This window comes from Zonotrichia leucophrys, chromosome 5 (genome assembly GCF_028769735.1).
Source record: "Zonotrichia leucophrys gambelii isolate GWCS_2022_RI chromosome 5, RI_Zleu_2.0, whole genome shotgun sequence".
Taxonomy (NCBI): Eukaryota; Metazoa; Chordata; class Aves; order Passeriformes; family Passerellidae; genus Zonotrichia; species Zonotrichia leucophrys.
Genome location: NC_088175.1, coordinates 40,333,369 through 40,346,278, shown reverse-complemented (window position 1 = coordinate 40,346,278; position 12,910 = coordinate 40,333,369). Strand labels below are relative to the sequence as shown.

General features: G+C 44.3%; 1 protein-coding gene across 5 annotated transcripts in view; it reads right to left on the bottom strand.

Moving 5' to 3' along the window:
- TSPAN4 (tetraspanin 4) overlaps positions 1–12,910 on the bottom strand; it is a 427,493-nt gene that overhangs the window by 9,040 nt on the left and 405,543 nt on the right. For all 5 annotated transcript variants that reach the window (XM_064714684.1, XM_064714682.1, XM_064714678.1 and 2 more), the window contains 2 exons: positions 4,249–4,380; positions 2,186–2,269 (listed from right to left, as the gene is read on the bottom strand). In XM_064714684.1, coding sequence (XP_064570754.1) covers positions 2,186–2,269; positions 4,249–4,380 — 216 coding nt within the window. The remainder of the gene's footprint in view (positions 1–2,185; positions 2,270–4,248; positions 4,381–12,910) is intronic.

The window sequence follows — 12,910 nt, the reverse complement described above, 5'->3', positions numbered from 1 at the left end:
GAGGTGGGGGTTCTTCTCCCAGCTAAGCACTGACCTGTTGTGCTGTCTCTGGTGGATTACTTCATCAAAAGGGATGGGAGAGAGAGTCTTATTTTCCTTCCAGCTGAAGTACCTATATGAGTGTACTAAGTGCTTGTTACTTTCCCTTTGCAACACCACTGTAAGAGTTCTCACTGAAATGAAGGGCTGCCAGGTAGAAAATTTTAGGGTATGAATTCTGTTTTAAGCACTTAATTTGACCACTTCAAATTTAGTCTTTACATGAGTAATAGTTCCTGTTAATGAGTACTTTGAAAGAATATATGAATACACACACACACACACAATTATATTTATGAAGAAAAAATGGTTAAAAAATGAATTTATATTTATGAAGACAAAATGGTTATTGTTAATCTTCCTCAAGTCTCACTCTTCTACAGTGAAATCAGATTATTAGGTTTTGGTGTGCTGTTTGTAGCAAGCACTGGCCTTTTGGAAGTATCCACCTTCAGGGACAGCTATGTAACAAAACAGTGGTAGCTGAATTTGGTTTCTAGTTTGAAGCATGCACGACTGAGGAAGATTCTTCTGTTGCATGTGCTGTTATGTCCTTCAAATTATGTGACTGCATGATTCTCTAAGATGCTAACATGAAAAACTGCCACATGCTATGGGCCAGAACACAACTGAAACAGCAGCAAGAGAAGGGGCTCAGTTCATTTCAGGTGACAGTACACAGTAACTTCTGTCATCAGGTACATTCAATCATACCAGGCAGCTGGAAGGCAGACTGAAAATCTGTTGTGTTCTGAGGTGTTTTCCCTGCATTGCACAGCATTTACTAGGAATATGAATCTGCATTTTTAAATTGTCTGAAGTGCTTCCTCCCATGCAAACTAGCAATGTCTTTCTGTCAGAAAGATAGTATTGCCTTAGAAATTTAATATACTTAGGGTATTTATGAGAAGGACTCTGACCATGGGCTGCTGGGGATTTTTAGTGTATCCTTTAAAGATACCCTAAATGAGGAATGGATGCTCAAAAGCTGGTTTGTTTTTTTTAGTCATGGTAATATATTAACAACAGTCATAAATTGCCTGTCTGCCATATGATCTTGTGCTTTTTTCTCTAAGCATATCTGCTTATTATACTGGAACAAGCCCCAGAACTCTACTGAATTTGGGCCTGTGAGGCGTCAGGCATTTGCATTAATAAGTTGCAGCCAATAAATGACATATGAGAGAGTAAGATATGTGCCATTCTGCCTAATCTGTCATTGTTGGGAATGTGAGTGGAATACTGATCCCAGCCTCTCTCCTGCTGCTGCTAGTGGCATACCAGGCAAATTTAAAACAAAACCCCAACCAAACCAAAGAACCATGAGTTAATCTGCAGTTCCACGGTGTTAATTAGCTTAGCAGTGCCATCCTTTGTGCTTGCATGTTGGGTGTGAGAGAGGGGGAGCTGGAGACTAAAGCTAGATCTTCACTGAATTTAGGAAAGGCACTTTGAACCAGCCAGAGCTCCAGCACAACTTTCCCCTGTGTATCCTCAGGCTGTGCCACAGGGGCTTACACTGGCACAACCACAGCAGGCTGGGTTACAGGCACAGGCATGTAAGAGACCAAGTGGTGGACAACAGATTCTTCTCTGACCAAAGTCACAGTGGAAAGGATTGCAACTCAGAAATCTGATAGGCATGTCTATGCCAATCATAGTAAAGGAACATGGGTTTATTGGCAGGGTTTGGGCACCACATCCTGATTTGTAATTTACCCTGGGCCTGAGGGATGAGGTTGAAGACTTAAGTTACCTCTAGACTATGCTGAAGTTGGCTATTTAGCCTAAGTCCTCTCTGGAGAATAACTGGACAAATAGAGGCACCCTAAAGGCAGTTCATCCTACCCTGATTAGGTGTCTGGAGTCCAGTCTCCCCTCCCAAGTCCAGTTTCAGTCTTATATAAACCACTTGATAAAGTGCCAGCTCTTTGCAGTGCATCATAAAACACTGTGCAGGATTCCTAGTTCTGTGCCTTGTACACAGTATTTTAACTAAAGTAAAACTCAAAGTGCTTAATAATTTTGCCTGATGGTGGACAAAAATTCTGCAAGATTTAAAACCTGCTTAGGCAGAGTATATATCTGAATCTGTGGTTACTTAGTTACAATTATTTAGGATTTGAAAATTGATACAAAACTGTACCTGCACCATAGCTGTGCACAATCCAAAGATTCCCACTGCCAGTAAGTTTTCCTGGAGCCATACTTTCACAGTTTCATAGCAAGGCTACAAAGAAAAACAAACCAAGAATATTGTATTGGCCATAAATACAGCTCTACTCTCCCAGGAATATACAGCTAGAGAAAAAAATGGATCTGACCCAGCTGCTAGGTAGCCTGGATTATCATTTCAGTGCTGGAGCAACTACAATGTATTTCTGGGTTGGAGCTTGAACATGGAGTACTAATCCCAGACACAAAACAGTGCACCTCCAAAATGCTGCATGAGCACTGCTCCGTATAAATACAGCCAGTAACTAAAAATATTGTGCTGATTTTGGCTGGGGTAGAGTTAATTTTCTTCACAGCGATGGGTATGGGGCTGTGTTTTGGATTTGTCCTGAACACAGGGTTGATAATCTGGAGATATTTTTTGTTATCATTGACCAGAGGTTACACAGAGCATGGTTTTTGGTTTCCCTATTGAATTGTCTTTATCTTAACCCACTCTTGTCTCACTTTAACTTTTCTGCTTCTCCCCTTGGTCCCACTGGTGGGAAAGTAAGCAGGCTTAGTAGCCAACTGGGGTTAAACCACAACAAATAAACAAACACTGGGTTTGGGTCCTCTTTGCTCTCTAAAACCCAACCAGAAGCAGTGAGAACCTTACAATGAGGCTTTAATTTTCTCCACATTTCAAGAAAAATAAACATTTCTTATAATACATAAAGACACATGAAACCAAACAGTTCCAGTGTGAGTGGCTCAGTAGCTGCTCCTCCTGCACATGGGCCCATTTCATACCATTTCCAATCATTTCAAACTGCAGTATGGGCACTCCTCCATTACTTTCTTCATGCTTTAAATTCTGCAGCAGCTGTAGCCCTGTTTTACTGGTCCAGTTTTGGGGAGGGTGGAATTGGCCCAAGTGAAACCTTTCTTTAAATAATCATGTCTGTAAGACAACCTTGTGCAAAAACAGGGGCCCCTGTCTTGTAAATGTTCATGGCCAAGAATCATTCAGCCTTCAGTTAGGGGTTTTTACATATGTATAAAGGAAGAACCATTAATGGCCATCAGAAGCCAGAGGGTTAACCTGCACTGATTTTCTTGCTACCCTGAATAAAATAGAAGAATAATTTTTCAGTCCTTAAATAAAAAAAATTACCCAGAGCTACTCAAGAAGTATAAGGAAGCTGTGTTTGATGTGAACTCAGCCTCCATGCATATGAAATCTCACTAGAAAGTGGCCAAGACAGCTTTACTCATTGTCTTCACAAACTATTAGAACCAGCAAAACTTAGCTATAATTCCACTTCATCAGGTGGCCTACACCCCTCCTGTGTAATTGCACTACCTGCAATTAGCACAAAGAATTGCTGAGGTAATTTCAGAGACATATTTAGGCTCTATCTGTTCCAGAAAGATCTTGCTGAGGCCATTGTAGGGAAATTATCCCATGGAGTTTTGAATTTGATTACAGGCAAGTGCAGCAACAAAAAAAAATTGCTGCTGGCAACTCAGCGGAACAGTTCCCACTCTTCTGTGCAGTGGAGGCCCCCGAACCAGAGCTCCTGGTGGGAGAGGAGTGCTCAAGGCTCTGCCAGTCCTCCTGCCTCAGGACTGCCTGGGCTGTGATGAGCTACAGCTGCTGCTCCAGGGCCTGTGTGTGTGCATGAACCATTTGCCTTTATTGCTGCCTGACCCCAGTAGGTGGGACACGAAAAGGGCATTCCTGCCATTTCCTAGCTTGATGTCAGTAGTCTGCGCTGCAGATCAGTGTTGGAATGGACCTGTCTGCAGTGAGAAACAACAGCTTGGAGCCTACTGAAAGGAAACCAGCTCATAAAAATAACTAAATAGGGGGTTTCATTGGAGGTCAAAGGCCACAGCTCAACAGGAGCCTTCTGAAAGCACCTGATGAAAGGTGAATTAGGATAGAATGAGGTGCACAGCTTATCATCTCTGCAGCCCTGCAAATCACTACTGCCTGTCCTTCACCTGGGCTGCAAGGCAGCTGCTGCCATGTGCTGCAGAGCTACTCACCGCTTTCCACCAGGTCCCTGGGGAATGGAGCCCACAGTTCTCACTGAATTCTAAGCAGCAGGAGTCTGGCACCCGGGTTGTGTTGTACACTTCGAACCAGTCCGTGTAGTTGGAGACTCCACAGCATCTGAACTGGAAAAAGATGAACCGAAGCGATACCGTAAGCGTGATCCATCACTGCCTGTTCTGACTTTGCCTCCTGGAGCCTGACACTCAGTGCATTTTGATCATACCAGCAGAGGCTTTAAATTTTAAAGGAATACAGTACTTCCTCAGCTTTACTCAAAACAGACCCCCTTCTCTACTCTTTTTTAAGTTTAAACATGGCCTTGTGTGCAGCTAATGTTGATGCAAGAAGGAAAGCTCCTATTTGCAGTGGGAAGATACTGCAGGAGCTGAAATTGGACAACCTCAGACAAGTACTGAAATTGAGTTATTGACTGACCAAAATTTTAAAAGTTGTTTGCAGCTTGTCAAGAAAAAAGATACAGGTACAGCACCCAAGAGATGAAGACACTGGGATCTCTATAGCACACTACTTCTAGGATCATGATTGGAGTAAACAAGGTGAATTTCTCACTAAGCTATTAATTACTAATCATCGTTGAAAGTCTTTGCCTATCATCAGCAAAAGGTGTATTTCTCTCTGTGGTGCAGCTCTTTAATGTCATCATCTGATGCTGCTCTAACAGTTGTGTCTTAAGTGTCTGCCTACAACAACACAGTGTGTGCAGATATCACAACACTGCTAAATCAGAAGGTCTGTTTGACTTTGGCAGTGGGATGAAAGGTACAGAAACACACAGTGGTAGAGGGAATGGCTCTGTGGCCATCTTCCCCTTGGGAACTGGTATATTCTTGTGACAGGAAATAAGCTGGGACTCATTACCATATGGATGTATACACCATCTGTTGCCCTTATGCAAAAGTATGGATTTGTTGGGATTTAGACACTTCAGCACCAATGAGTAAACAAGACAACACTGGGCTGCAGAACTGCTCTCTGCTATTCACAGTACCTCACACTTTTTGGGGCTATGCCAGCCACCTACCTAGTCCCAAAATTACTTGCCAAGATCTTATTTTTTTAAATGTGAATTTAGGTAAGCCTGAAGGGTGTTTTTAGCATCCCTGTAGAGACCACTTCTCTTGTTTCTGAGAGACTCATAATCATGCAGACATCTGCATCACCAGGGCCAAAGACCTAATGGAGATCCTGATCTTTACACTGGCTTGAGGGAGAGTTTTCCTTTGTTATATAATAGCTGTAGAGTTCAGGCTGTAGTAGAATTGTGGCGTTCAGCTCTTGCTGCACTCACAAAATGTGCCACTCCAGACCCATAGAGGGCAGAGGTGTCACATGCTGCTGCCTCATGCATCTTATGATGCTTCAAGCACTCAGAAAGTACTCCTTGATAGAGACATTTCAGTGCTCACAGCAGAGTTTTTCTTCTGTCAGGGAAAAGTCAGAAAACTTTCCTGCACTAACATCTATCCTTCCAAGTTTCTGCTTCAAATTTTGATTTGGTCTGTGGCAGGAGACTCAATCCTCCACTTGCAAATGTTTGATTTTTAAGATTACAGGCTTCATTTTCTACAAACTGACATGAAACTAGAAAAAAAAGTTTGTGCCTTTCTTTTTTTCCTCTATGTTGCTGCACAGAAAACAGGAGGTCCATGTGTATCAGGTCCCAAAAGCGAGTAGGAGCAGCCTGGAATACATGGCATACATTTGAGGAAGGCTGGTTTATTTGGAAATCTAACAAGAAGAAGGTCTTGCAGGCTGTCATCATTAGAGTCAGGAGGCAGCTCTTTGATAGACAGCGAGAAGTGACAGCTTGTAAACAGCAAGCCTTAAAAATGTGGCTCATCTGTGATGTAGAGTGTGCAGCGGTAAGGGCTGAGACATTTGAGTGATGTTCTGGCCAAATACAAGTGACACAAGTTTGCATAAATCAGAACTAGACTCCTTCTTCTCATAATAATGCATGGCTGAAGGTGTCAGTCTGACAGACTACGGAGATGAAGATGAAGCACGGGTTTTGTAGCCAAGTGCTCACTAACAGGTTGAGGACAGCTGCTCCTATGGAGCCTGTGAAGCAGGAGCTGGCTAGGCCATGAGCTAGGATTGGGATTCCAAAGAATAAAATTCCTGGTAAGACACAAGGTGAGAATACGAAGGGATGCAGTTGCAAAGATGAGCTGCAGTTGGACACTGCCTGCCCACACAGATTGTCTGTACAAGAGCACAGCAGACGCAGCAGTGGGCTAAGAGAAGTTTAAGGTATAAATAAAGGATCAGTGGTCTTGGGACTGGAAGAAATAATGTCTGTAACTATAACTGGACAAAATATCTTTGGAAGACAAAGGAAGGATGAGCAATGGGATTAAGCAGCAGATGATCCATAGCCCTAATCAAGAGGAGGTGATGAATACAGCAGAGTTCTAACACCACAGAGACCCGAGAGTGCAGAAGCAAGGGAGGGAGCACTGCTCAGTGAAGGCCAAGTCCTGTCACTGCCATCTCTAGGGAGCAGGGGCACTGATCCATGGTCACAGATGCAGGAATGAGGAAACAAGCAGCAACAGGACTGAATGGATCACCACTTCAAGCAAAGGGGTCCAGAAGCCAGAAAGGCAGATAAGCTGAGAGCTCAATAAACTCAGAGACTTCACTATAGATGTCCAGTAGGAAAGAGAGAGTGCAGGAGTGATTTTGGATCATGTGACAAGCAAGTGATTTATCCCAGGTTGATGCAGGTGAACAGTAAGGAGCCAAATCATTGAGGGAGATGAGGGACCATTAGAAGAAAGGGGAATATGGAGGACTTTTTTTAGAGTCCTTTTAGATTTGAGAGCAATGTTACCTTGAAAATTGGCAAGGTTTCTAAGCAGGGACAGTTAGAGACAGGCCTGCACCTGGAGGATTGAGAAAGCTCAGGGCAAAGGACAATGTCTGTCACCAGCAGTTTGTTGTAGTCATTTCTACCACAAAGGCTGATGTTCTGCCAATGCCAGGCATGGAAGCATTGAAGTCTCGATTCTTGCTACAACCACATTCATTTTTTGGTCACATTTACATTCCTGTCTTGTTCTCTTCACAAGTAAGTGATAAAATTACACAAGTTTGCCTAATTGCTTACTTCTGTTCCTACTTTCAACATCTACATTTTTTAGAAATAATTACCAACTAACAGTGCTTCTTTTGGAGTACCCAGACTAACACATTTTAAGAGTGTAGTCTATTAAAAAAGTTTCTATCTCAATGCAACAGTACAACCCCTGAAAAGGAGTTGGACACTTGTACATATTTTACATTATTCTCAATATTGAAGGCTAAGTAGGCCTTATCTTCTTTGCCAAATTCCTGCAGACTCAGTCAGGCTGGGATAGGGTTTGTGAAAATAAAAAGATACTCAGTCCTTGTTGCAGACAGTTTTTTAGCAAAGCCTTGTTTTCTGGTTTTGTGAATAGGGCAAAGAACCAGAGACAGAGTAGGGGGCCTTCTATATACCTTTTTCCACCATCACTGTGAAAAGTGATGAATAATATAGTTTTGTTCTAAAAATCATGTTTAATGGGTGGTGGTTTCCAGTAGTAATTCTGAATTATGGCTTGATCTAATAGAATCAATGACTGAGAATAGGGAGATGGGTCAAATTTCTTCTCAGTTACAGTGGTCTAAACAGACATGAAAAGGCATTACACAGCAGAAAAAGTGAGCTGAATTTGCTCACTTTAGTGAAGCTAATAGGTTTTCTGCATGCCTCTCAAATTACTGCCTGCTTAGTTAAAAGTAGAAGTGCTCAAATATTGATCACAAAGATGTTGAGGATGAAGCAACATTTTAAAAATTAATGCCTGTTTCTCATTTTCTAATGATCTCCACCTGCGACTTTAACCAGTCCTGGTGGGTAAGGAGTTTAATGCAATTCAGGGCAACTTACCTCCTAAACTATCAGAATTTTAGTCATGTTTGAAAATCACTTTGTAAGCTTTTGTAGTCTTCAGTCATGACACACAGAATTCATCTGCTTGTGTTTCTGATCCTTTTAAGGTTTGAAACGCTATTGAAAAGGCTGAGAGTTTGGTTAGCTGAAGGTATTAAAAAGAAATCAATAGAATGTTCTGATTTGAAACAGCTCCCTGACCTAGAGGCTTACTAGGACTGCAAAATGAGTCCAGTGCCTTTCCTCTCAAACACTTTGCAGGTTTGCAGCTTAACCCAACTCCTTTATTGGTAACGTGAGCAGCTCAGGCATCAGCCAAAACTGCAACTTCCTCTTAGAAGACAGGAAGGGAAAAAAATCAGTTTTTTCCTTGTTTCCAGTGTCTTGAAAATGGTAGGCTTCTGTTTAAAAGAGGAAAATAATTTCTTAAGGCACAAAGGCTTCAGAAAAGAAAACCTTCCTCAAAAGGGGCTCAGGCCTTTCACACTTAGACAATCACCACTCACAAGTCACTCTGTGCTCTGGGCATCCACACTCCCTGTCAAAAGTCCCCTCTGATTTGTAACTGGCCAAACCCACAAAAGTCAAATGCCATCTAAATGAGGTTCCTTGGAAAAACTTTTTCCCCCTTTTTTCAGCCAAAGCTGCCATACACAATAGCACCTAATGAACGCAGAATGGGGGTGGTCTCTACCTTAAATCTTGGGAGAAATTAAGAACTATGCCAGAGTGTGAAAGCTACTGCTTTAAGCACTACTCAGGCTCTGAAAAATACTTTTACAAAGAAAGGAGTGCAAATGCAGAAGGGACAAGGAGTCATTATGATTTCTGTTACTGTCATGTTTTTTACATGGCACTTTTTTTTGGGAGGCTGCTGTTTTCCATCCACATACAGACACAGCCCATGGCTCAGCCAATGACTGATGTCTCCCATCAGGAAAAACTCTGTCCTATATGGCATCGTGGTTGCTCTGCTGTGGCTTTTGGTGAGAGCCTTAGGAGACAGAATACAAACAGCAAGCCTGGGCTGGGATTTCCCTTGCAGAAAATCCCCTGCATCACCCTAATCCTCCAATCAGTGATTACACTCTACTGATTAGGGATGTAAGAGATAATGATTATTACACAGAAACCCCCCAAATTGGCATTTAGATAGCTCTATTCAAGTGCAAAGTGTTTTACATAATTAGCCATGATGGGATTGTCTTTGCTGCACCTCTGCAATAGTGTATTCCTGTTGTGGTGTGTTGCAATATCCTGTTTTACCTTCTCCCTTCCCCCTCGCCCCTCGCTGAGTGTGCCCTGTCAATCAGGCTAACATACCAGCAAGGCGTCGTGTGATAGGTGTCCCTAGTACCTTGAGACCCTGCCCCTTCACCTGGTTGGTGACTCACCTGTCCCCTCCCCTTCCCCTGTCCTGAGCTTAAAATGTGAATGAGACCATGCGGCTTCATTCTGTTACCAGCAGTGGCCCAGTGCAGACGTATCTGTACTCATGGAATAAACATCTGGCTACCTTCTAGCAGAATCCATTCCCTTTCTCTCCACCATCGCCAGAAGCTCTCTCCTGAGGAGAACGGAGTCCTGTCTTGTGCCCCGCTGCACTCTGCCGCCAGCCAAGGTATCTCTGCGGTTAAACACCACAGTGCTGCCTGTGGCCCAGCAGCGAAGGTCAGAACTGGCCTGGGCACCATCTAACTGGTTATATTGGGATACGTATTCTAATATATATTGGCGTCCCTGTGGGTGGCTCGACTCTGCAGCCCGAAAACAGACTCGCAGTTCCTCAGAGAAGCTTCTGCCAGCCGTGCATCCAGCTGAAAGGAGCCTGGCTTCAAGACTCCCAGCTAGAGACTTTGGGAATACTCCCAGAAAAAGTTTCGTGGACTGTTCGGCGCCTTTGGAAAGCCCTGCTTCATTGTGGTGAACAGATTTTCCAGAGGGAGAAAAGGGCAGCCTCTCTTGCACCCAGAGAGAGGTCCTTTTCCGGTGGAGACCTGCCTGCCTGTACCCAGCCTACAGCTTCCATTTCACGTGAGTATCTCTGCTTTCGGTAGAGCAGAAGCTCAAAAACAGACTCTGCCGTGAGTTCTGTTCCTTTTTTGCCTTTGCATTTTGGCTGCGCAGCCCCACAGACGAGAATTCATAGCGTTCTAGTTTAGCTTTCCTGCTGCGTGTTTCACTGTTTTTTAGAATTCGCGCCGGAGCAGCCCCGGCTCAGCAGCGTGTTCAGACACGTGTTAGGAGATTTCTTTCTCTTTCTCTTTGCGGGGGAGGGGGGGGCTCTCTTTCCACGTGGCTGCGGGGTCGGGAGTGCTCTGCACACGCGGCGGCGGGGGGGGGGGCGTCCCGGTTTCGGCTGCCACGTGGAGTGGCTGCTCTCTCTGCTCCGCGGGGGCGCTGCATTCCACGGCGGGGGGCAGGGCGTGCCCTGCTGCTGCTGCCCGGGAATTTTAAAAGCAGTATATACAGCTGCATTGTGAAGCTTTTGTCTGCTCGTTATCGCTTTCTATCTGTGGTTTTTTTTAGAAATTGGTAGCTGAATTTAGCTTTGTTTTTGGTCAGGCGGGATTAAGTACTTTGCTTTTTAACATGGGTTCCAAACTTAGCATTGTACAAAGGGGAGTGTATTATCATATTGTTAGCATTTTAATCAAGAGTAATGTGAAATTCTCTAAAGGAAAATTGAAACAGTTTATAAGATGGCTTTTTCTGCAGTTCCCAAACATTTCCCCTGAAGAAATCCACAATATTCAATTCTGGGATAAAGTTGGGAATGAATTGATAACCTTAGGACAATCTGGCAAATTATCCTCAGCTAAATTTGTGTTCTGGAGTTTACAAATTCGAACAGCATTACTCAAACAAAAGGAAATGGAGAAAAAGCCAATTGTAAAGCCATGTGCCTCTGCTCTCCCTGTTCCTCCCTCTCCCTCTAAAACCCCTAAACCTCTTTCCCCAAAAAAATCCCGAGCACGTGTTAGCTTTTCGGAGAGCAGTGATGTCCAAAATGGCCCCCAGTCCCTAGGGGGTGCACAAGATGGTGGGTGCCACGTGGCATCTTCCCAAACCTGGTCTTCTTCTTCCCAAAATCCTCTTAAGCATCCCAAAATTCCTGCCCCATCCCCCTCTCCTCCTGTTCCTCGTGACACCTTCCCCCCTCCCCCCGCCTTTCCTGCAGTACCCTCAGCTCCGCCCCTCTACTCCTGCCAGGGGCGGCTGCTGACGTGATGTCACCAGGTGACCCCGCCCTCTGTTCCCACGGTATCCCCGCCCCCTGCCAGCCCCTCGACCCCGCCCCTTGTTCCCACGGTTTCCCCGCCCCTTGCCGGCTCCCTGTCCCCGCCCCCTCCCCGGGTTCCCACGGTGGGGACACACCCACTGCCTGTCCCCAAACCTGTAGCTGTGATCCCAATGCTTCTGATTCAAGGGATACAGAGCAGGGGACAACAGACCCAATGCGTGGTGCCATGTTGTCACTGGCCCCTGTTACGTTTCAGCCTGCAGCTCAAGCTGGAGCAGCCCCAACTGCTAATTGGAGTTCTTTTGGATGACAATTGATTAAAGAGATCTGTAAATCTCATAAAGAATATGGTCCACACAGTCCATATTTCCGTGGCCTTTTAAATTCTGAATTAAGTAGGACTATTGTGGTTCCACATGATTTAAAACAATTGTTTTCATGTCTCATGACATCCACGGAATTCAAATTATGGGAATCAGCATTGAAACAGCTGCTAAAAGATGCTCTCCCAAGCTTACAGGCTGATCCAAACACAGCAAAAGACAACAATGGTAACCTTATTACTATTGACCACCTCTGTGGTGAGGGTCAATGGTCTTCTCCCTCAGTCCAAGCTGCTGCAATTCCTGCAGAAACACTTGAGAAAGTAAAGGAAGCAGCTGAAAAGGCATTCTTTTCCCTCCAACCTGAGGGGCCTTTTGAGCCCTATAGTAAAATCAAACAACTACCATCAGAGCCTTTTGTGAAATTTGTAGAAAGGCTAACTAGAGCCATTGAAATACAAGTTAAAAAGGAAAATGCAAGGGAAGCAATTTTAGAAGAAATAGCGTTTACAAATGCAAATGAACAGTGTCGAGCAGCAATCCTGAGCCTTCCTATGGAACCTTCCCCTACATTAAAAGATATGCTTCTAGTCTGTAACAGGAAAGTGCCTCTGATGAGTGTTGCTGAAGACTCCAGACCAAGGCTGCTGCCAAGACCACCTCAGCGTGTTGCTGTTGCCAGCCCTGCACCTTCTCTTTCAGCACAGCAGTACCCTGGGCAGCAGCGGAGACCAGCAATGGTTGAACCCACTAAACCATGCCTGCTTTGTAATAAGCTAGGACACTGGAGTAACCAGTGCCCCCTGAAAAGGGAATTTGATGAATTTAAAAATAGCAGGGGAGGAGAACTGCAAGCCCTCCCTGGGGGTCAACAACAAAAAAACGAAGAATAAAGCGCCAGCCTGCCAGGCGTGCAGACATAAAAGGAGCAGGCCAAGAGAATAAGGGTAGCAAAACAAATCAAGGGCGCGATAATATTAACATTTGTGTAAGTGAAGCAGGTGCTTCAAAGACCAAGTCTGATAGTCCACTGTTGAAAGTGAAACAAAATAACCTTTGTTATGATTTAAGTGATTCTGTATTAACCGCATCTTCTGTCAATGAGCCTTACAGGTTGCAGCTGACAGAGTCACTCCACCTGAAGG